The sequence below is a fragment of the Lygodium microphyllum genome, chromosome 12, assembly GCF_053477565.2.
Source record: "Lygodium microphyllum isolate KBCC chromosome 12, Lygodium_microphyllum_v1.1.10, whole genome shotgun sequence".
Classification (NCBI taxonomy): domain Eukaryota; kingdom Viridiplantae; phylum Streptophyta; class Polypodiopsida; order Schizaeales; family Lygodiaceae; genus Lygodium; species Lygodium microphyllum.
The window spans coordinates 67546732-67565488 of record NC_141146.1 but is presented as its reverse complement, the minus strand read 5'-3'; the positions used below and the strand labels follow the sequence as shown (position 1 = coordinate 67565488).

The window sequence follows — 18757 nt, the reverse complement described above, 5'->3', positions numbered from 1 at the left end:
ACTTTCTCTTTGCACATTATGCAACTCTTGCTTGAGCTGCATTTTCCTGGCTTGCGTATTTGTGCTATACATTTTTGACAAAGTATCCCATGCCTCCTTTGGCGTACTTGCATCCTGAATATGCACAATCATAGAGTCTGAAATACTGATAGACAGCCAATACATAACTTTCCTGGCTCTCTCATGCCATGTTTTAAATGCCTGCATTTGTTGTTGATTGGGAACATCAGGAAGAACTGGTTCTTCTTCATTTCCTGCAACAAATTCCCAATATCCTTTTCCCATAAGGAAATTCGTCATTCTAAACTTCCATGCCTGGAAGTTGTTCTTGTCAAGCTTTTCAGTGACAATCTGTGAAAGAGAATCAGACGCCATTACAGAATACTGCAAGAAATTCTGTCACTGCAAAAAACACAGCTTCACCCTCACAAGGGCAAATCTGCAAAACTTGCGAAAGTGGTATTTGACCACGCAGTCACTTCCTAGTGACGATTTTGCATAAACAGGAACCAAGGATGATTCTGAAACTCCCAATGTCTCTGCGCACAAGCATACGATGCAATTTCTACAGTAACTTTTCACCGACCTGTAGAACAGTGGTCGCACAGCATAAAACTGAGCCTTTTCTTGAGTGCGTGCAGAAAACTTCCGTCTGCAAAACAGGCCCCGAAATGGCCTCAAATCAAAAAAACAAGGTCGCCGAGGGCTAAAGCCCTTCTCCCGCAGCATATACTGCCCTCTTGCTTCACCGCGAAGGGCGTCTCAACCTGAGACAATGCACTCCTGCAATTTCCGGTTGTGCTACCTGCAGAGATCTGCTCCCAAAACAGGAAATGAAAGCAACACTGCTCCTCTTACCAGACCACCGCGAGCTTGGCTTGCTTTCTTGAGCTCCTTACCACGAACAAGGCTCTGATACCATGTCAAGATTGTGGGAGAGAAGGAAGGAGTCTCGCTTGAAGCTTTCTTGCTTGCACAATGGGGGAAGACACACAAGGGTGGAGGCTGAAAACAGTTTTCCTCTTCTTAGTTGTGTAAGCCAAAAGAACTCTAGTACAAAGAAATAGAAGAACCCTCTATATGGGTCTCAAACCAAACTCAACTAACTAAGGTGGCATACTAACTGAGCCACGAACTAGAATAGATAAGGATAGCTATCATGTAGCTATTATTCATGGGCGGTGTACCAACCGCATCTGCAACTGACACGTCGGTGACATAAATACACAACGGTCACCCTGGCGTATCACGAGTGGAGCTCGATATCTCAACATCTGATGCTTCCATTGGCTCCAAAACGGGGGTAAAATACCAAAACACCTAGCCAGAATTTAGTCAGATCACTCCATCTCCCACTTTGGAGTGATGTTCAATGCCTAAAAACAACAATTGTACGTCACGTGATTTTGCCAATCTCTCTTTTTACATAGAATCCTCTCAAATTAGCTAAAACCTACATACTTTCTTTTACATGTTATCATAATCTAGAAGTTGTCTACAATTTTATGGATTTTTACAAGAGATAATATCTAAAATATCTAAAATTGGCTAAAACTTGTCCAAAAATCTAATATTTTTGAGCCATGGACACTAACACTAATGTCTAAAATGGCATTGACTCTCTAAATCAATAAGAAAGCCACACTCTAGATTTATGTTACATGGTGTGCGTATAGTGGCACGACAGTGTGCTAGCGAGTGAGCGAGCGAGTGAGTGAGTGAAGGGAGATAGAGAGGGAAAGCAAGATAGGACAGCAAGAGATTGAATGAGAAGAGGGTCATGCCCAAGTCTTGGAGGATCTAGACCCTGATGGATCTCCTTACCCTCCACAAATCACTCTCCTCACTCCATCCTTCTACTTCCAAATCAATCCCAACTATCAATACCAACTCACTCTTCATTCCTTATCGCTAATTTATCCTATTACCACCTTCACCGTTGCTACATTTCCTACTCTCCAACCTACATCAACCCAAGAATATATTATTAATCTCCAATCATACATGAAGGAATATTTTTTTACTAAGATAACTAATGAAGTTGGTTTTATATGCTAAACTAAAATATACTAGGTTTATTAGAAAACTAAAACTTCTCCATGAGGGAAGCAAGTGGTTAGATCCCCTGATAGATCTTTCCTATAACAAAATGTTCTCGATTAGTCGAGAGGCTTCCACAAAAAGATTGGAATGCGAGATTAGGATAAGTTAGAAAGGGTTGAACATTGGCTATTCTAGTATGACATCCTAGATTCTAACCAATGCCATTTTAGAGGGGCCAAATTCAAGGCTATATCTTATGGGTAGAGGGGTTGATGTGTATCTATCCCCCTCATTTCTCACTCTCTTTGAACCAAGTGTAGCAATGGTCCACTTTAGTTTGAGGGTTGATAGCAAAGTGGTCACCTCAAGCTACCACTAGATAATGTTGATTCCTAACCATAGTGATAATTTAAGCCCCACTTTAGGTCAATCCTTGTGGGCTTAAGGTGGAACTTCCCCTACAAGCTAGAGCAAGTTGTTTGAGCTTATGAGTGTGGTTATTCCAATGGAGTTTCAAATAAAAGTTACCTTGATTACCTCTTGATGGATTACCAAAAATTTGTGACATTGTGGAATAATTAGATAAGCGCATTAGGCGGTTTTATTTTTGCGAGCTTTCATTTTTGTTCTTTTGCAATCAATCTCATTTTTTCGAGCTTTTTCATGCAACATACATTCATAGCATGATTACTGATTCATAGTCATACAAACTATAGACATGAAGTGACAAAAAAATAAAATTATAATTCTTTATTATTACTAAAAAAGTATGACAATTTGTATTTACATGAACACACATCAAGAAAAAAAGACCAACGTGGCATATTCTCAACATAACCAACCAAATCAAATATCCTAATGCATGTGATCCCTTGAATAAAGTAATGATAGGGAAAGAAAAACCAATATAGCACCATGCCAACGATATAGTTGAATGATATGGTGTCAACACAACCAACCACAAAGCATAATGTCAAACTAAACAATGTAATAAGTTCGCATACAAGGGTGGATAAACATTCCCTCTCTCCCTCAACATAATACAAGGGTGGATAACCCCCTCTCCCTCAGCACAGTACCGGTCCACAAACAAGGGTGGATAAACATTCCCCATAGAGCATGTCATCTAGCTCTAGACACATGCAATGTCTCATCTCCTCTGCACTGGCCCGTGCCAAACCACTACACCCCACAAACACATCCAAAACATAGTCGTAGCGCTTTGTAAATGTGGCTAATAACCACCAAACCATATCATCAATTAAGATACAAAACGTTTGCGACCATGCAAGTAGAAACAATGAAATAACTATACAATGAAACCTGAGAGCAAAAACATACAAAACTACTTACCGATCAAAAAGATGAGACCTCTCTGCCCCACCTCTAAGAATGGCACCATCAATATCTATGGGAAAGACACAATCATCCAACATGTAGCTACGATACACTGGAAACAACATCTCTGAAATCATCTCCCCAACCTCTCTATCATAGCAAGGTACAACATGACCGGCACAATGCCAAAGACACATTGTAAGATCAAGTACTTATTCATGAGTGGAAATAGAATAAGTGATCAAACCTTGTTTGCAACATATAACAATATGTTTAAAGCATCCAACTTTGTTATCTTACTGCCTCTCTAGTAATAGGGTGCTGATAAGCCTTGGAATTACGCATGAGCGTCCAAGTGCAGTGAAGCACAAGCCCCACTCTCGCTGCATCCACAATGAACTCACCTATATGCTCTGCCAAGCACATACTAACCAAGAATCCCTCATCGACCAAATACTCATGAGCAAGATCCATGCAACCTGTAACTAAACCCTTTGAGAATGTATTCCGCTTGGGAATAGTCATGTTCTCTAAAAGAAACACAAGGGATAATACCATATGGGAAGTGATTTTGATGTAAACCTTGTATGAGAGAAAACGTAGCTTACCGAATGAAGCGGGACCTAGAGTATCCACAAGCAAGCCCGTAGGAAAATTTGCAAATATCAATCGAGCTACCTCTCGACATGGCATACCATTTTTGCTATAAAGATGTGTCTTTTGTGTTGCAAAAAACTTGTTGATGCTATTTAAAAAACAACAAATAGTCATTAATGCTAAGTAAACAATGATGCAATGCTACACGCAAACAGGTAAATTGAGGTTCTTGCAAAACATGGTCACCATGTTTACCTATCAAGAGCAAATCTATCAATCTGAGTCACATCCACTAGCAAAGCATCAATGTATGTTTCAAATTGGAAGCCTGCAATAATTATTTCAAGTAATATATTTTTAATCATACATGTAAGTCTTCCTCATGGACGCCAAACAAAGCAAATGAATTTCAACTTAATATAAGATCTTCTCACCTACTAAACGAATTATGGGTCACCTCTCCCAACTCCCTCGACCAAGAGATGACTCTGCAACAAAGGAGGTGATGGGTGCCATAAATGATTGCATCACATTTTTTCTCAATGGATCTGTGGAGGTGCTTGGTTGGCTCATAAGCCCTTTGCCTCTCTTGTCAATGGGGCTAGCAAGAGGTGTAGTAGTGGCCCCAATGGTAGATTGAGTAGCATGCACATTATCATGACTACCTTGGGTGGCTTGTGTAGTATCCTTATGAGCTTTGATGGCCTGAGTACTTCCTTCTGCACCCTCAATACCTATAGTTGCTTGCTCTTCTATAGCAATGGGTATGGCAAGTGAATCACGAGCAGGAACCTCCTCCATGAACCCTACAAGCATGATTCAACCTTTAAACCCTCATGCGTGATCATAAAAAGTAATTCTACAAAATCAACAACGCGCTTTACATGGGTTAAAGTACTTACTCTTATGCAAATCTTTCTCATGCTGCTTAGAGATAACTCCCACAGGGTAATCGAGCCACCGAGGACAAACATTTGCCTCCCATGCCGTCAAGTTCCTCTCACATAATGTTGGAGAATACATGGTATTCTCATCATGGATATCAATCCACTCTCTTGTGAATTCTGGAGCTACATCTAATGTCTTCTCTTCTACACACTGTAGTATCCACTTGCAACATTCTCGATCCAAATGACTCCATAATTATCAAAGCACTTACCATAAGAGGAGAAATGATTACTCCTCATGCACAACAATCAAAATAAACCTATAAATCACACATTTGGATGAATACATAAGCTCTGGCATCTTCTCTGCAGTGTTTGAAGACTTCACTCCATCCATGAGAGACACAAAAACCTACAAACATTTTACAAAAACTTAATATTGATACGTACATTAAGAAAAATGTCCAAAAAGCAATATAGATGTATTGCATTGTGTCAACCTGCATGACATGATTCTTCAAGTTAAGTTTGAAAAACTCCTCAAATGAGTCTGGCAGTTGTGGACCTTCTACTTGTATCCTTTGGATCTACAGCGCGGCCTCCAAATGCAAATGACCCCAATATGTCTCTTTCTTCATGTAAATCCGAAAGAGCTTCTAATCACCAACAAAGTGAGGGTATTAGGGATCTTTAGACTTCTGTAAGACTCATAAGATGCAGTAATATTTTTTCCCTATGTTGCACAACAACATGCATGAATAGAAAGCATTGAAGAAAAAATACAACATGTACACAACTTGCTTTGTAAATACAAATTACCTTTCCGAAGAGATTTTTGAACTTGTAAGACAATACAACTTGTCTCTTGTGATTTTGAGCATGTTCGCATCATCCCACCTTAGGCTAAATAACAACTTAAAGAAATCATCCCCATTTTGGGGATTGGCAATGCATAAGTACTTGTAACCCCTATCTTTGAGGCGCTCCTCTTCGACTCTTATAGACTTATCTAATCATTTCTTCCTCTCTACCTCATCTATACCAAGAGCCTCAACCTTTGCAGTTTCTTTTGAGATAAAGACATGGAATTCATCCTGTCATACCAAAACAAAAATAAAATTATAGCCAAAGATAGAAAAGCACATTCCATACAAGAAAGCTAGAGATAGAAAAGCACCTTCCATACAAGCTGAGATATTAAACTGCAAGGAGAGTTATACCATGGAGCGGCACCATGATAATTCCTTCCCTCTATACTCATCTCAACCTCAGCCCACTTCCTCATGTGTGGACTCAATCTATCTAGAATGGATTCTTTGTTTGCAAGCCCAAACTTTTGGAACATATACACCTCATGAGTAATATTTGGAGTTACATGCGCCCTAGAAATACTATTGGAAACAAACATAATCATAAATATAAGAATGTAATCATAAATATGACAATGAGAAGCATAGTTTAAGAAAGAATACTTACGCATTGGTGGTATCCAATGCGAGTAGTAGCTTTGCTTCCTTCTCCATTGGCACCTCAATGAATTGACATCGTACACAAATATAAAATTGAGCATTGTCGGAGTATTATATAATTGAAAATTGGATAACATAAGACAAAGTATTCAATGTTTGTCGAAGTACACAAATATATTCAATGCCTACATGTATAATGGACAAAGTAAAAATGATTAATTACTTTCTTTGATGCGTCTCCACCATGTTTTTAGCCTACGGTTTCCATCCTGAACCAAGAACTTATTGCCCATCAGATCTTGCCATTCTCTCCCAAGAGCCATCTCAAACTCCTCATTTCTTTGATGCCAAATCAGACCCCAGTCATCTAGATTGTTGGTTATCACATGTATGGTCTCCCCTCTAGGACTCGCAACTGACACAAGTGTCCCATAGTCTCTAGATAGCCAGTAGAATCAAAGGAAGGAATCAGCCACTAAGCATCGTCTGTGGCAAATCTGACTGCCTCATGAGCCACCAATCTACATAGAGGCACGACAGGAGGCAACGTCCTCTTCTTGACATAAAACTGGCTCAGTACATCCTTCATCAAGCCTAGAGAGACTTGCTTGCCCAGGTGCCTTGAGTGCTTTTGTTGTTTTCCATCCTCGACCTCCCCTTAAGCATTATCACCACTCATCTTTTCATTGACGTCTAAACCCTCATGGTGCACATTAGTCTCTATAAACACAAATGTTCATAAACAAAAATTTAAAAAAATAGTAACAAAGCAATTATATATATAATGATAAACAACAATGAGTAACAATAAGCAATAGTGACATATAAATGAAATGAACATATAAGTACCTACCTGTCTGCTCAGCAATCTCGTCAATGGTATTAGAGTCCCCATCTACTTGTGCTTCATCGTCAATGAACACACATCTTTTTGGACCACATCCTTTCTTCTTTGAAGGAGTGTCCAAAGGTCTCACATGTGATGATGCTTCCTGGTCTATGATCCACCTAGGAGCACATCCCGAACGTAGCTTCATGCTGACTTGATGTTTACTATGATGTGAGACATATTCCTTTCTCTTGCCAAGCACTCTTTTTTGTGCCATAATATGAAATCTAAGCAGTAACCACAAAGAAAATTAAAATTCATAATGTCATTATGTATTGCTTAATGTTCTTGAAATCCTCTTTTAGCATAGTCACAAAGTAAGCGCATATAAAAAGTCACACAACAATTCCATACAAACATACATATACATTTTTTTCCACAAGATTACCAATACTAAGCTTATTGGAAAAATATTGTATTGTATTTATGTTCTAGGTTTCTCTCACACTTTGCTAGTGGCTCTAGCTACTAAGTGGAACAAACCTTGATGATTGGTTCTAGTAAGAAGTCAAAGAAATCTTTTGAATCCCCTTAAAAAGGTCAAAAGTCTTAGGGCAGTGACTTGGATTTAGATACAAACCCAAAAGATTATAGCAATAGTGAGACAAGGAGAATTTAGATGAGGATGATGGGAATAACCCCTAAGATAAACGATAACATCAATAAAACATTAAATGGTACTCACAAATTGTAGTTTTGGACTAGTTTTGAACCCACTTGCTCAATGACACAAATAGAGAAGATAGAGGGATTGGTAGTAGCTACCTAGACCTAGTCTAAGTCACCAACTTACCTTTTCAATTCTTGAGTGGAGATGCTTGTGAATCAATTTTTTGCTATTTTTTGTTGAAAATTTATGATTCATCTTTTGAAATCCACTAGAGTATCAAAGGGAACAACTACACCAAAATTTATCAAAGTAGCTAGACATGAAGGGCACTACATACACTATGGTTGCCATTGCAATTACTTGGACATCCAGTTGCCATCCCATCCACTTGGGAGACTTGAACGATCATTGTGCATCTTGAATCATACATTAGATCTCTCTTTGAGCCTCATAGTGATAGAGACCTCCAATTGTGTAATAGTGCTTACACTTGCTCCACAAAGATAGGGGTTTCACTTTGAAAGTATTTTGGTACATGCAATGGGAAAAACATAGGGAAAGAGGTGACTTTGTCATCTCTTAGTCATGACTTTGATGAGCTCATTGTTGAGCACCAATATCACAACTGGGTAGAGAGAGAGAGAGAGAGAGAGAGAACAAAGGCACACTAAAGAATGGCTATTCATCCTCATTCTCTCCATCAAGCCTCCACAAATTCCCCAACTTGAAGCACTGCATGCATCATGCCTTGTCAAATGCCATGGTTGACTGCAAATCCAAAAGAGAAAAAAGTGACCACAATTAATGTGCTTGTGTAGATACATCTATCCATTAGATTGGTAAACACATACAAACAAAGGCTCAAGACATAATGCATTTACATAATTACATGATAAAAACTGCATTTACATAATGACAAGCTCTACTACTCTTCATCCAAAGATCACCTACAAGTGTGCCACATCAAAGAGATGTACACGCAACCTAAATACTCATGAAAAAATAACAAAGCGAATATTTATTCAACAATGAGTAAAAGGATGATAAAGTCGAGCTACAGTAATATTGAGATAGAAGAAGATGATGAAGATGGACATTGGGGCTTGCTTAATGTGGATAAACACTAGGACCAATGGCACTATCAAAGCCATCCCAACTATCCTACTCCTTGTGACCTTGAATGCATCTATCTTGCTTGAATGGAGGAAGGATGTAGAATGGATTTGTAGCCAATGATGTTAGAAGGAATGCCAATCAATCATCGTAGAAAGAAATAGGTCATGAATTGTAGCAAGATAAACATGATGAAACCACCCCAAATCAATATGCAACAAAGACACACGTACACATGCTTGAGGGTATCTGGACAGCAAGACGGACATAGAAGCTTAAGTTCACATCTACTATGCTGGTCAGGGAAAGGAGCTGCCATATCAACATCTGTAGGTATACAACACAATAGACTAGCCATAACCTACACGCATAGGGAAAGGTTCTCCTACTCCCAACAAACCATATAAGGCAACAGTCAAAGTGCAATCAAAGCAAAACATGAGAGTGCACAGTTGAAATATAAATAGTGCATCATGACCAGACGGAGAGAGAGAGAGAGAGGCCAGTGCATCATCACCGGACGGAGAGAGAGAGAGAGGGAGGCCATGGTTGATGTCAACAATAAGAGAAGAAGAGCAACAACAGGCAGTGACTGCACTGTGCTCTCTGACCATATTGGCATGATGGATTTGAATCAATCTTCTATCTATTAAAAGGATGTTCCATCAGCCTTTTGCAAGATGTCCTACGCCTTCCCTTTCATCTTTGACTCTGGCTTTCCAGCAGAGTGTTCCTGACTAGGATGCAAAAGACCCCCTCCGTTGAGGCTGCAAAGAGCCAAATTGCCTAGCTGCGGTCCCTACAATGGCCATGGCTGCAGCACTAGGAAGGAATTTGGCAGAACGAAATGTATCATAGCCCTGCTCTTTTTCAATGAATCGCATCAAGCAACTGTTCCCACAGAACTTGGTTGCCCCATGAAAATTGCATATTACGGTCTTTAGATGGATTACCCCTTTGACACAAGAATCTTGATCAAACTCGGGTACTTTCTTGTGTTTTGCTTGTGTTTATGACATTCAAAACTTCGAAGGACTCAAAAGCCTCTACTACAGATGCCTCTACTGCAGGTGCAGATCCTCTACTGCAGATGTCTCATTGTTGAGGCCACTACATCTACCACCATCGCCAGCAAAGCTTCTCCGTTGAAAGCACTTTTTTCATAGTCATTTTCTATATTTAAGAAGATCCTACCAGCCTGCCATTCCCCCTTTGAAGTTTGCCATTCCCACTAGTGCACTCAGGCCACTGGCACACTGCACTCTACAATGAACAGAGGTGCGCTGCCCGTGTCGCAGAGAAGGCAACAATATGCATTCTGAATGGGGTGAAGAAGGGGCATTTCCTAGTGACAATAGGGGTGGAGCCCTGATTCATGCATAAACCGTAAGAAGACCATCTCCTCCAAAGAAGATTACCTGGTGAGAGGAAGGAGTTGAGCTCACTTCTGGTCTGCGTCCGCGCAAACGATTTGGCTGCTCTGGTTGCTCTTGTGGTCAATTGAAGATGAACCTTACCTTCTTCTCCACGTTCTCTCACAAGAATTAAATAGCCAAAAGCCCTTGCCTTTCAAAAGTTGACCCACCAAATAATAAGACCTTAGGGTCTATCCACACTTATGAGGACATTTGTGTCACAAGACCCATTAAGGTTGCATTATCTACAATTAACCGTGTGTCTTTCTCTTCGAAATTCATTTGATTGTCCATGGTGCTAGAAAATGTCTTGATCATCTCTTTTAAAGGCCATCAAGGCCATTCAATTCGGCAATTCTCCAAATGCAATTTTTCAATTAGAATTCATCCAAATTTGTCTAATGGAAAATTCATCTAGCTAAAGATCTCTAGATTCACCTAAGTGTGATTCACATTGATTGATTCTAGTTAAAGATCTCTAGATTCAAATTTGACTGATTGATATTGTGGTCAATTTATCTAGTTCAAAATTCATTCAATCGACGACACATCTTGAAATTCATCAAATTTGCAACCTCCAAATTCATTCCATCATCTGATTTGACAATTCCTAAAAGTAATGATTTGGTTTTTCTAATTCTTAACCATTAAATGACCAAGTAGGGACCGAAGGATTAGGAAATACACATTTATCCCAGACTACTCAAGTTCATGCATAGCAACAAAATGAAAGGTCTTCCAACAAGAGATATTATAATCCAAACCTTCATATAACCATTTTTTATAGAAAGGTAAAATTGATAACTACCTTCAACAATTAACTTTTATAGAAAGCTAATGCAACAATTATTTTTTTATAGAAAGTTAATGCTACCTTGAAACAAGATTCTATCCTCATTGCTTTACAATGGAGTCTATCCTCCGCAGCAAAACATCTCTACTTACTTGTGCACACACACACACACTCCCTCGTATCCTGGCATATGTGCCTGTCTTACCTAAAATGGTTATATGATCATAATGTGCAAAAAAAGGCAGGTTGGTAATCCCCCCATCCTTTGCATGCATGCAAATGATGGTAGGAAGCATATGCAAAGGACAAGATCCTTAGTGAGTTCACCTCTACACGTCCCTTGTGATATGCGTGTGCGCGGTCGCCCTGACTGCTTTGCAATCTTGAGGATGATGACTAGTAGCTCGATGACCCAATGCTTCACGATCTTGAGTGAGAGAGAAACACACACACACACACACACACACACACACACACACACACACACACACACACACACACACACACACACATTGTGTGTGTGTGTGTGTGTGTGTGTGTGTGTGGGGGGGGGGGGGGGGGGGGGGGCTTGAATCAGTCAAGGTTTGAGAGAGAGAGGGGGGGGGACACAAAGCTTTGTGAGAGCGAGAGCGAGAGTAAGACAATGAAAAATCAAGAGTTCATGTTGAAAGACGCCTTCTTTGGCAAGGCAACGTTCTTAAGTAGGATTATACCGGGCTCTTGCTACCAAAGTAGCTGGTAGTGACTCTAGAGATTATATTACTAGGCCTTGAGGGTCGTACTAATGCATGTGTAAAATGTCCTAGCAAACAGCCCAAATGTTCTTTTGTGTCATTTTTATTACATCTCACTCACTCACTCTAATGATGTTTTAGAGTTATTGAGCCGTCAAAACTAAACGTTCTCTATGATGTGTCATAAATGGATAGTCCTTCTGTGGCTCTTAAATTTTGATAATTCTACTAATTCATTAATTAGTCTTCTCAAGTTACAATGACGGCCACCAACTACAACTTTTACGTTATTCAAACTCTCTCGAGACTTCCTCTATGACGCCCTTTTTCCTTTGCACTTTCCTTAATTCAAGAGTTGTTGCCTTCTCTTTAACAAATCCACATTGTAAGCTCAATATAGAGTTATCTTATTTTTCATCAATTTCCAACCCAACAGAGAGCACAACATGTCAAGTTTTTCCATTTTGTCATGGAAAATAGCTAGTGATTGCATAGAGCATAGGGTTTCATTAAGAAATGGAGAGCTTGTTCTGAGTGAGAACTGCCTGCAGAATCTATTGCCTCCAACACAAAAATTTCAAGGGTTGCAAGCCATCGTAGAGCATGAAGGTGGAGCAAACAAGGTTAATGTATCTCCAAGATGGGATCATGAAGGGCATGCGCACTACATGATTAGTAGCACACTATCAACCACCTACTCCATCATGCACTCAAGAAATTGTGTGTATGTATCTAATACTATTGAGTCGATAAAAGGTGGTACTGGTAGCAAGTCAACTCCAGTGCATCTTGATATACCCTCAGATGATAGCAAGGATGCTGATCAAGTGATAATATCAAAAGATAAATACAATGACAGAGGTGTGCACATAGGGATGCATGACACAAATATTGATGTGGAGTTGCATGTGGGTAGCAAAAGCAAGGATGTTTCTTCCTATGATAAGTCCATTGTGGCCTTCATTAAGGAGAAAGCTAGGCCAGGTAGATTGAAAAAATTGCTAGCACTTTGTGGATCTCTGCAAAAGGTGGATGAGCTCCCAAGTGAGTATAATGGTATGATTGCTTTTGAGCTTCCAGCTACACAAAGTAAGAAACGAATGATGGGTATGGAATAGAAATATGATGGTCAACTTTGGTCACGGCCCTCACAAACAAATATGGCAATAGAGTGCACAGTGCATTTGAGCTATTGTCTTGGAAGTCTTCAATGTCCTAGGGTAACTTGTCTCTACTACATAATTGAGAGAAAATAAAATGATGTTTTTTTCCATGGTCATTTAGATAGACAGGTGAGCATGGGCTATCCTGTGAGTGAGGGAAACTCCAAAATAACATGTCACTATTGTCAAAAGGTTGTTAGTTGTATAGCCGTTTGTAGATGCTCAATCTATTATGTGTTGCCATTAGACCCTACAGTGACACGGTTAGTGATCCATGTTGGGGAGCATTCTCACGATGTTCAATAGGGCACAAAGAGGGCAACCATTGAAAAGGTACGAACCCTTGTTAGCACAGTCCTAAAGATAAAAAAAGGAGGCCCACAAAAAATACAGATGCTAGTTGCTCGACATATGTTGTTTGAATCTTTGACAAGAGAAGATGAATGGCGACTGAGGTGGATCTTAATCGTTTTTAGAAGAAATGATGCCACTGGTGCAAAATAAAGGGTAATCTTGTGTTTCATTACTTTGTACTAATGTTGTATGCCTTGCATTTGAAATAACCATCTAGCAAACACACAGGTTCAAAGGTATTGTTTCACAAGAGAGAGCTAATCAAGTTCAGGTCATTGGTGATGGGTATGACAATATACTTCTTTTGCAAAGACGCTGTGTCTTTCCATTTTTCCATGGAAGTAGATTTCCTGGGCAAGGTCATGCCAAGGAGAAGGGCTTCTTGTTTAAAATTTCCACTAAGGGACCAGCATCAGGGGTGGACTATTAGAGTTCAGAGAAAAAGAGATGGAGACAAAGGCTCAGGCACCAAGGGTAGCAGACATGCTCCCTTCAGTTCATTCTCCATCATCAACACACAGTCATACAAAAGTCAACTGTATGTACAACACACATACAAAGATCAACTCACCTAGATCTAATCATGGTTAAGTCAGTGTGACTTAACCTTATTCACTAAGGTAAACAATTGACAGAAGACTAATGAGCTTGAGTCTCAACACTCCCCCTCAAGCTCAAGTAGGATACTTCACTCCAAGTAACTCTCTAAAATGCACAAACTTATCTTTACCCAATGACTTGGTAAAGATATCTGCAACTTGGTCTTCTGTCCTCACATGGACCAAATCAATGTCACCTGCAATCACTTTTTCCCTGATGAAGTGATAGTGTACCTCAATGTGCTTAGTCCTAGCATGATAGACAGGATTACTAGCTAGGAGCACACTACTCATGTTTTCACAATAGAGTGTGACAGGCCTAACTTCTTGCATGCCCAAATCATCAAGAAGCTTCATGAGCCATGCTACCTCACATGCAGCTAGTGCAGCACCTCTATACTCTGCCTCAGTACTAGAGAGTGCAACTGTAGGTTGCTTCTTACTGCTCCAGCTGACCATACTACTACCAAGGGAAAATGCATACCCACTAGTAGATCTCCTATCATAGGTACTTTCGGCCCAGTCAGCATCTGTATATCCTGTAAGCTCCAAAGGCTTACCATGCTCATAGAATAGACCATAATTTGATGTAGCCTTTACCTATTTCAAGATCCTGCTCACTGCATCCAAGTGTGGCTTCATAGTCTTTTGCATGAACTAACTAATCAGTCCAACTGAATAGCTAAGATCCGGTCTAGTAATGGTAAGGTAAATCAGGCTACCCACCATTTGTCTATACATAGTGACATTCTCAATCTCATGCCCAACACTTGCAAGTAGCTTAACATTTTGTTCCAATGGAGTGCTCAATGCTTTGCAATCCAACATACCATACTTGGTTAACATATCCTGTGCATACTGCTTCTACAAAAACCAAGTACCATGAGGTGTAGAGACAACCTCAATCCCAAGGAAATACTTCAGATCTCCCAAATCTTTGACCTGAAATTCAGCATGTAACATTTCCTTGATCTCTCCAATTCGTGTGACATCATCACCTGTAATGATCAAGTCATCCACATAGATGATTTGCTTGAGGCTGCCTATTTTGCCATCCAGTAGCTTGTTGTCCACGGGCTGCATATGCATTTCCAGCACCTCTTCCTCAAAAATTTGATCTTCCTCTTCCACCTCTATCCCTTTGATTTGAGTAGAAGACACTGTCCCTGCTGTTTTTAGACCCACTGGAACTTGTATTAAGTCCAAGTTTCACTTCTTCATGCAAAAGAAGTGCTACAAGTTCATCAAAGTCAGGCTGCTCCTGACGCACTGAAATGGAAGTATCAAATTGCTTATATTCCTATCCAAGTTCATGGAGGGTAGTAGCTACCAAATCATCATCCTCAACTTCAGCTCCAATTGATCCTAGTTGTTCTGCAATGGATCCGATCTCACTGACATAGTCCTCAATAGACCTTCCATTCCTGGATATGTGGGTGAATTTTTGCTTCAGTTGTGTCTTTCTTGCATGAGTGACATGCCCATAATTCTTCATCAATAAGTCCCAAGCAGCTTTTGGGGAAGTACAATTTGCAATTTGCATAGCCTTTGTGTCTGACACACATAGTGACAACCAATGCAAAACCTTGCTGGCCTTTTCCAACCAAGTCCTGTGTGCCTTCAATTGATCCTGTGTTGGAGGTCTATCTCCCGGTAGCTTGGGCTCATCTTCAAGACCTGTGACTAGGTCCCAATAGCCTCTTCCAATAAAAAAATTAGACATCCTGAATTTCCATAGAACGAAATTGTTATAGTCCAGCTTCTCACCAACTATCTGAGTGATAGTATCCTTCTCTCCTATGTTTGCCATTTTCAAGGTCTTCAGCTTTGCAAAACCAGTAAATTTCAGTTCACAACAATGTCATATGTATCTAAACATGTGGTAAAGCATTAAATGTAATAGCATTCCAACCAAGTAGCATTGTGTGATCAGTAGACATGTAGACATATGCAACATTCAATGACTGACAACAATCTGTAATCAGCAGTCTGTAAGTAACCAGCTATATATTCTCTATATCCAAGTGAGGTTATTCTCAGCTCAACCAAGCCATAAACCACAACAGTTATATGTCACAATCTCTGGGAGTCAATACATAACTCAATAGACCCAATACTTGTATACTTGCTGCAAAATGTTAACAGTCAGCCCCATTGCAAAAACTGTAGTAAATTAGTTCACAACTAAGCATTTAATGCTTACAACATTCCACCTTTACAAAACCAGTCAATTTCTCAAAGTGCCAGTATGCAATGTACTTCAATACCCTGTAATGCAACCAGTTTTTTTTTTTACTGTAAATCTTTCACCAATAACCACTACTGCATTTCAGGTGTCTGCTTTATTTCAGCTCAATGTGCATATACAAAACAAAAAACCCAAGTGCTCTACACTTTTTATACCACAAGCACCAAGAAGCACCAGTTTGTCTAGCACAGCAGATAGACCAACACATGCCTTCCTAGCCGTGTGGTGAGAATTTCAAGGCAACACTGATCTTGCCCTGTGGCTGCCCTTTCTGTCCAAGCACCTTGAACTTTGTGGAAGGAATGCAACCTTCAAAGAAGACTTTATGCAATGGAACCACAATAGTTCCTAGTGGATCATCTGCAAGAGCATCGTCTTTATAAAAAAAACTTGATCAGAACCTCCAACCACTCCATATATTGAAGGTGAACTGCTCATCCCAAACATTTTTTCCACGGGATATGCTGAATGGAAGCCCCTCCTTCATGGTTGTCTGGCTTCGGACCAAATCCATGCTTCCCTTGACATCTACCTGTGTTAGTACTGAGGCCACACCTGAGCAGAAGCTTGCTCAGGAGCTTTTGAAAAAACTTCTTATTGTAGTTATTTGATTTCAAAGGATTTATGAAGTCAAAGGTTGTTGCAGTACATCTCGCTCTGTATTTGCTCAGAAATGTTTAAGAAGTCTGCGAAAGATATTTCCTTTTGCTTTACAATACTCGATAGCGCACCATGCTGCCCTGTAGGGCTCTGCCATTCCAGCACCTACTCGGAAAGCTTCTCATAAACTCGAGTCCCAAGACCACACTCCAAGTCTAGCTTTACATTCTGTACTACCTCCAGGATGCAGTCCCAATGGCGTCAATTCTATCAATGTACAAGAACCTGTATCACCAAAGGGTGATCCTTATGAAAGTCCTTGTGACAAACCAGCTATTGTTTCCCCTACACCTGAATTGATGAACAGGCCAAGCACTGTAGTGCAGCCAATGTCAGAAATTGCCAATTCCCGGGATCCAATTCAGACCCTTGAAAAACCTCGACATAACGATCAACCTAAATCTAAGGTGGAATCGCTGCCAGCTCACATCATAGATAAGTCAGTAATTATTGAGGTTGGTACATTACTTGGTTGGCAAGTAGTGGGCTTTGCAACAGCCATTAATCGCATGCTTCCTCCTTGTTCTCACACCATTAAAGCCTCAGTGCTAGCATAGCTTTCCAACCTCTTCGACAATGCGTGTATCATGTCAATGGTGATTCTTATTCTTCTGTATTTTTGCCTTGTGTTTGAGATCGATACCTGGATTAGCGGCTCCCGTTCCTCTGGAGCTTATGCTTGTACCTTTGGAAATTCAGAAGCCTATCGAGTCCTGTTTTCGGTGAAGCTTTTAGGATTGTCATTCATCCACATGCTCCTCTTCCTCATTTGAGCAGGTTTCACAAGAAATGGATGCTCTGATACCATATTACAGTTCAGAGAAAAAGAGATGGAGACAAAGGCTCAGGCACCAAGGGTAGCAGACATGCTCCCTTCAGTTCATTCTCCATCATCAACACATAGTCACACAAAAGTCAACTATATGTACAACACACATACAAAGATCAACTGACCTAGATCTAATCATGGTTAAGTCAGTGTGTCTTAACCTTGTTCACTAAGGTAAACAACTGACAGAAGTCTCAACTGAAAAAAGTCTAATGAGCTTGAGTCTCAACATGGACTTAGTGAATTGTATGAGGCAAACAGGAACCGGAGATCTATGAAATGCATGGGTGCACTTCGATCACACCCATAGGGTTGATGGATGGGCAACAATGTCTTGTTCTATTTATTATCCTGGGTATGTGATAACATTATTATAGCTTACATTAAATTTGAATTGTTGCCAGCAAATACTATGCTAATGTATCAATCATCAACTAGCATGAGAGCATTGCAGGTGATTACAATATGTGAATTTAAAGAGGAGGATGAAGAGTCTCAAATCTTATTTTGGGAAAATATGAATTTCATCATGGTTTGATGTGGTCATGATCCTCTTGACTTTGTTGGATTCATGTCCAATGAGGCAAGTGCAAATTGGTTGGTAGTAAGGGCTGTATACAATGGAGGATCGCATAACATAATGGAAGGGAGAGAACGCTCTTGTCTTTTTCATTGGGAGCAAAGTTTACAAAGGCATACCAGAATTAGTCACTATAGATAAACAAATGCATCACATTGAAATGTGTGAAGCATGGAGGCTAGCAACAACAAGTCAACATGCATCGCTTCACGCCTCTGCTATCTGAGATTGGTGGGCACAAAATGTAAACAAGGATAACATTAAGGATTTGGATAGGTGGTTAAAATGGTGGCAACAAAGAATTTCCCATTGGGGAGGAATTGAATCTCATGTAGGTCAGCTGTTTTTCTTAGCTCATTAAAAGAATTGCTACACAATGTACTAATGGAGAGGGATACTAACTTTGTTCTTGGATTTGACTCTACAGGATAACAAA

The 18757-nt window shown here is 40.0% G+C and overlaps 1 protein-coding gene across 12 annotated transcripts; it reads right to left on the bottom strand.

Annotated features, from left to right (window-relative positions):
* Window positions 1–3256: 3256 nt before the first annotated feature.
* Window positions 3257–10520, bottom strand: LOC148027873 (uncharacterized). 12 transcript variants are annotated; one of them, XM_087689577.1, is made up of 13 exons: window positions 10365–10515; window positions 8171–8601; window positions 7188–7450; window positions 6558–7054; window positions 6342–6447; window positions 6043–6256; window positions 5685–5959; window positions 5366–5521; window positions 4881–5277; window positions 4413–4784; window positions 4234–4306; window positions 3990–4126; window positions 3286–3860 (listed from the first exon to the last, which is right to left on the bottom strand). In XM_087689577.1, the coding sequence occupies exons 4-7, from the start codon at window positions 6655–6657 to the stop codon at window positions 5879–5881; spliced, it is 501 nt and encodes a 166-aa protein (XP_087545703.1). In that variant the 5' UTR covers window positions 6658–7054; window positions 7188–7450; window positions 8171–8601; window positions 10365–10515; the 3' UTR covers window positions 3286–3860; window positions 3990–4126; window positions 4234–4306; window positions 4413–4784; window positions 4881–5277; window positions 5366–5521; window positions 5685–5878. The 12 variants fall into 12 exon arrangements, with proteins under 12 accessions (XP_087545705.1, XP_087545706.1, XP_087545707.1 ...); XM_087689578.1 differs by lacking the exon at window positions 8171–8601 and having other exon boundaries at window positions 3277–3860; window positions 5366–5518; window positions 10365–10517; XM_087689584.1 differs by lacking the exon at window positions 6558–7054 and having other exon boundaries at window positions 3281–3860; window positions 6342–6394; window positions 10365–10520.
* Between the last annotated feature and the right edge of the window lie 8237 nt (window positions 10521–18757).

Excerpts from the sequence above, each read along its gene's own strand:
- LOC148027873 (XM_087689578.1), bottom strand. The coding sequence starts at position 6,657 with ATGGCTCTTGGGAGAGAATGGCAAGATCTGATGGGCAATAAGTTCTTG. Across the intron at positions 6,448-6,557 it reads GTGGAGACGCATCAAAGAAA|AATACTCCGACAATGCTCAA; the intron begins GTAATTAATCAT and ends TTTCAATTATAT. Across the intron at positions 5,960-6,042 it reads TATCTCAGCTTGTATGGAAG|GATGAATTCCATGTCTTTAT; the intron begins GTGCTTTTCTAT and ends TTGGTATGACAG.